Genomic DNA, 5,570 nt, shown 5'->3' on the forward strand with positions numbered 1-5,570 from the left:
GTATTTGCTGTTTGTTTTAACCTACGTTGCCTTGCTTTAATATAAGCAACATATCCACTATCCAAACAAACAAACAAACAAACAAACAAACAAACAAACAAACAGGCAGGCAGACAGGCAGGCAGACAGACTGAAGACCAGACAGTGGCACTATTCATTTATTTAAGAATTTATAAAGCACACTTTCATCCCCCCCACCCCACCCCAACAAGGCAGCATACAATTTACAAATCTTTGTTTACATCCAAGAAGGCATCTCCCCTCTCCCCCCCCCACCCCCATCTCCCATGCATGCACTGACAATTTCTGAACCACAAAGGATTGCTTGGAACCCATATGCCCCGGACAAACACAACACAGACAAGCACCCCTCTCCATTATTTATGAAGGGACCGCCTTGCTGATACAGACATCTTTCTTTCCTCTTCTGAATTCTCCAAATAGCTCGACGAGCTCGAGGTCCATTCTGAGGAGCTCGAAGTGATTGTGGAGCTTTCTCCATCTGAGAAACTGGATCCGTGCACCAGCAAACGTTGATGTGCCATCAGGCTGAACAAACCTACAGAAGGGGTGGGGGTGGGGGAGGGAGGTGGTGGTAGCAGCACAAAGTGGTGAAGCGGCACATTATTTCATTTAGATATTTCATTTAGAATTTATTTTCTTATTCCTTGATCCCTTGTTTCAGGGATCTACTCAATGGCTTGCCTTGATGTGGAAGGAGGCCTAAAACCTATTTAAGCAAAAAAAGATGATGGCACCAGCATAAGGTGCAAAAATCACTGAGTAGGATTGACAGTTTGGTAAGCCTGAGAATGAATCTGGCTCAAGTGAATTCTGCCCCAGACTTTGACATTCTGCATTTCCAGCACAGTTCCTGGATAGGAACTTGGCAGGGTGCAATCCAGATTAAAGACGAGAATTTCGGATTCCCCTTACCCCCCGGACCTTGGGGGAGGCTGAAATGCTAATATAGAATTTCTAACAAATGCCGTAAATGTATAGTTTTTTGTGTTCTGTTGGTGCGTCTGCATAATAAAGGGGGGGGGGGAGGCTAATGTAGTTTCAGTGGTGACCTCACACTTTTGCAACTTCCTCTCTAGGCTATATCATAGAATCATAAAGTTGGAATGGACCCTGAGGGTCATCTTGTTCAACCCCCTGCATTGCAGGAATATGCAGCTGTCCCTTACGGGAATCGAACCCGCAACCTTGGGATTACCAGCATTACCATGAGCCATGCAGGCTGTGTGTGTGTGTGTGTGTGTGTGTGTGTGTGTGTGTGTGTGTATATACACACATACATACATACATATGAGAACTTTAACAGCATTACTTCCTGAGCACATTTTATGTATTTTAAGTAAACTACAGTCCCCAAAGGTACTTGGTGAAAGTAAAAGTGATCAGAGAGTGTTTTGCATGTATGTTGTGGATGTGGCCAAAGTATGCTTGGCTTTAAGATCAGGGTTTCTGATGGCAGGGAGGCTTCTAAGCATGTTTCTAGCTGAATGCACCAAGAAGTCCCCTTTGCCCCTTCATGCTCAATGTGCAGACAGTCTGAACTGGAACTGGTGCACACAGGGAAGGAGATCTTGTGCCGTCTAGTGTCCAGAGGTGGGAAATGCAACTCATCAAGGCATATATGAGCCCTTCCAGTCCTTACTCCAGTCTGTTTCATGGGGAGGCCAGCTCAGGATACAGTCCAAGCCAAAGGCAACACAAAAGAGAAGGGAGGGGAAACACATTCACTGAAGAAGACAAAGCAAAGGGGGAGGGGAAGGCAGCAGGAACTGAATGACCTTGACTCTAAGAAATATACATCCATATTACAAAAAGAAGTAGATGCATGAAAACCATGGCCTTAGCATCAACAGGCATAAAAATGCTGAATTAGCATTAATAAAGAAAAGAAAAGAAAAGAAAAGAAAAGAAAAGGTAAAGGACCCCTGACAGTTAAGTCCAGTCGCAGATGACTCTGGGGTTGCGGCGCTCATCTCGCTTTACAAGCCGAGGGAGCTGGCCTTTGTCCACAGACAGTTTTTCCGGGTCATGTGGCCAGCATGACTAAGCCGCTTCGGGCGCAACAGAACACCGAAACCAGAGCAGCACACGGAAACACCGTTTACCTTCCCGTCGGAGTGGTACCTATTTATCTACCTGCACTGGCGTGCTTTCGAACTGCTAGGTTGGCAGGAGCTGGGAACAAGCAACAGGAGCTCACCCCATCGCGGGGATTCGAGCCGCCAACCTTCTGATCGGCAAGCTCAAGAGGCTCAGTGGTTTAGACCACAGTGCCACCCGAGTCCCTTAAGAATTAGCATTAACAGGTAGCAAAATACAGAGGAATGTGCAGATACAGGTGTCTCAAAGTCCAAAAGCGAAAATGGCAGCGGCCCTGAATGCAATTGCACTAATTCTCAATAGGAACCATTTTTTGTCCGGCTAATGAACAATAATGTGATGTGACACCAACCATAAAAGGTAAACGATACCCGTTTGGGATAGAGACATCCATGTGCCTGACATACATTAGGATAATAGGAATAAACTGATGCTACCCCAAAATGGCCATCTTGCTGCCAGGCCTTTTTGTGAGGCTGGAACAGGGTTTTAGAACTGCCAAGACAGCAGGTCCACGAGACACAGGAGCTGGATGCATAGCTTGTGTTGGGTACAGAAACTTGCATGGCAACTCCTTCCCAGTTTAAGCACTCAGGTGTTCACTCAGAACAGCCATTTTCCTATTATTCCTCCCCAACGTACCACACCACAAGCAGCCTAAAACATTATCCTCTTCCCTCCCCACTAGGGATGGAAGTATCAGTCAACTTTGGTTTCTTCTCAGTTTCTCGTTTTTTCCAATGTGACATTCAGGTCTCCACATTTCTGCAGCAATTTGCAGTAAAAAATAAAATAAAAATCCTAATGCAAATTCTTCACTACTATAGGGCAAATTTATCTTAATGAACACATTTTGTATGCAGTTAACATGGTGCTGTTGTTGTTTGCAAGCATTTTCTCCTAATACAATGCCTTTTTTATATATCGTTTTCACTAATATATCCATTTTAATGCACACTTTCCCCAAATATATATGCATTTTTTTTTATCAACGTTGTTTGGCTGAAGAACTGCGTCACAAAATTCTGACAAGAGTTGTCCTTAAATGCAAATTGGACAGAATATCTTCTCCCTCCTGACTCACCGCTTAAAATGAAGGAAGGGCAGGAGGTCCAGGCCATGTAAAAAGACCACAGGTACGTGATATTGCCTGTTCTGCTGATGGAGTGCGTGGAGATACGGATGGTGTAAATGCTCAGAGCTAAGAACACCAAGGCAGCTGGAGGGAAAACAGAAGGAGGAATTTAGTGTGTGGTCCCCTGTAAAGTTTTAAGAGAGACAGCAGAACTGCAACAATCTAGCTTCTACTTTTTAGGCCAGTTTTTGGTTTGTGCCCCCTGAACCAAACCAAACTGTGCCCTGAGGAACTTGGGCTTTGCCAGGAGCTTATCTGAGGTTCCCCAGCTAAAAGAGAGAGAGAGAAAGTGGGTGAGCTCCTTCGGAAGAGAGCTTGACTATTGATGTGCCCCAATCCTAGTGCCAGTGGTCAGCTGAGTTGGGCACTGGCTGAGGGTCCCTGGAGTTCAGAAAGTCCTCTCACTGGCGCATCTCTTGCTCTTCATTTCCCCCACCAGGAGGCAGAAGTCCTTGCTGCTCTGATGCAAATTATTATTATTATTATTATTATTATTATTATTATACCACCCTTAATTCTAAGATCTCAGGGCAGTTCACAGAATAAAATACAGGGGATAAAAACAAGCAAAACAAAGCAGCAAAACAATAATCCCCACCCCATTCCCACACAAATGACCTAGCATCCAACCTGCTGTCTGCCCACCCCCAAAACCAGGTTAGAGATGGACTGACTTAGTGTAAGCTCATTCTGTATGTGCCCTGAAATGCAACATTCTTCTACTACTTTATAAGTTTATTTATACCTGCAATCAAAGATCCCATTGCAGCAACCAGGTAGCGGTATATTGTGAAAGGGGAGGAGTAGCGGTAAGTGAATGTCATAAATGAGGCCCCAACAATTCCACAGAAAAGGGCTAAGACCAGGAGCGTCCGGGCACCATAGACATTGGCTGCAGTGGTGGGACAGAAAACAAAGGAAGACTTATTAGAGGTGGGGGAATAGTGAGGTTCTTCCATGGTCGCCTTCTCTCTCTCTCATACACACACACACACACACACACACACACACTCCCATGCCTCTTCCCAAACCCAAATTCTCCATCAAGGAAATGTACCTTTTATAGAAGGAACCCTTTTTCAGACTGAGCTCACTCCCTTCTGAGCAACTAAGTTTCACCTTTGCGCAGTTAGGCCAGCTTCCACACACAGGAAGACCAACAATCGCCCCTCTCCATCATAACAAGCAAGAGGTATTGCCACAGTTCAAGGACACGTTCCTGTCAGGTGAAAAACACTCGAGAGGCACAGCAAGGCCACTGAGAGGTGTGTTCTAAGGATAGTGCTGAGGGCCAGACTGTGAGACTTAGAGGGCCACATTGGAAGGTATTGCAAGCCCCCCCCCCACCTCTCTCTCATCTTTTCCCAAATCCAAATTCTGCATTTAGGAAATCCACTCTTCCCACCCCACACTAGTGCCATTATTTATCTTTTACAATTCAGCTGTGATATAGGCAGGGCTTTTTCCCCAGCCAGAACTCCCAGGAGCTCAGCTGCAGTATCTCTCAGGTGGGCGCCATTGCCATTCTAAGAGAACAAAGGAGAAGTTTGTGGTGAGCTCTGGTGCCTCTTTTTCTCAAAAAAATAGCACAAGGTAGGATGGGGAAAAGGTGGCTTTTTATATCCTTCCTTACAGGTGAACCTCTAAATGACCAATTCCTGATGAAAAGAATCTGGGGCTGTCCACAGGTGTGGGAAACTTACGTGAAGCAGCAATGAGATCAGAGCACACCTGCTTGATACAGACTTTCCAAATGCCACTGTAGTAATTCTGCATCTTGGTCTCGACTAGGATCCAGTGGTGATCCATAACAGCGCAGACAAGCAAAATGATAGTGAAGACTGTGAACCCTGTAGCCAAGACTTCGTTCCACCCCATAGCTCTGTCAGTAGGTCTGGGGGCTTCCCTCTATTTTGGCACTTGCTTTCTCTAAGCGGATCCCATTTTGAACAGTGGTTTCCTGACAGGATTTCTCGACATGGCCAGAAATGGCAATCTACCCCTGCTTCCTCTCGATTTATGAAAAGCTCACAACCTGGAATCCTCTTTAAAAGCCTTCTCTTTAGAGTCGAATCCCACTCCTAGTTCCATCGTTTGCTTCTTGGTTACCTTGACTACCGTGGAACATCCCATAGCCATCAGTAGGGTTTCTGTTGGCCAAGCATGTTAGGATATTTCCGTTCCACCTTAAAAGGGAGCAGGCTTTGTGAGTCACAGAGTCTGCGCATTTCCTGTTCACAGGAAGTTTATGTTTTCTATTGCTTTCGTCTCTCTCTGTGTCTGGAGACACTGAAGCAGGCAGTCATGTTTTTCT

General features: G+C 45.5%; 1 protein-coding gene across 1 annotated transcript; it reads right to left on the reverse strand.

Annotated features, from left to right (window-relative positions):
* Positions 1 to 269: 269 nt before the first annotated feature.
* Positions 270 to 5,310, reverse strand: LOC308484428 (protein NKG7-like). The gene is made up of 4 exons (XM_081019385.1): positions 4,960 to 5,310; positions 4,002 to 4,148; positions 3,206 to 3,340; positions 270 to 559 (listed from the first exon to the last, which is right to left on the reverse strand). Exons 1-4 carry the CDS (start codon positions 5,132 to 5,134, stop codon positions 378 to 380), a joined length of 639 nt encoding a protein of 212 aa, XP_080875511.1. The 5' UTR covers positions 5,135 to 5,310; the 3' UTR covers positions 270 to 377.
* Positions 5,311 to 5,570: the final 260 nt, after the last annotated feature.

The sequence above is a fragment of the Podarcis pityusensis genome (genome assembly GCF_964106645.2).
Source record: "Podarcis pityusensis genome assembly, chromosome: 8".
NCBI classification, from domain to species: domain Eukaryota; kingdom Metazoa; phylum Chordata; class Lepidosauria; order Squamata; family Lacertidae; genus Podarcis; species Podarcis pityusensis.

Bases quoted from the DNA above. Each gene is read 5' to 3' on its own strand.
- LOC308484428 (XM_081019385.1), bottom strand. From the start codon at position 5,134: ATGGGGTGGAACGAAGTCTTGGCTACAGGGTTCACAGTCTTCACTATC. The intron at 4,149-4,959 runs GTAAGTTTCCCA...CCACCACTGCAG, and splicing joins TGATCTCATTGCTGCTTCAC to CCAATGTCTATGGTGCCCGG. The intron at 560-3,205 runs GTGAGTCAGGAG...CCCCTTCTGTAG, and splicing joins CCCTTCCTTCATTTTAAGCG to GTTTGTTCAGCCTGATGGCA.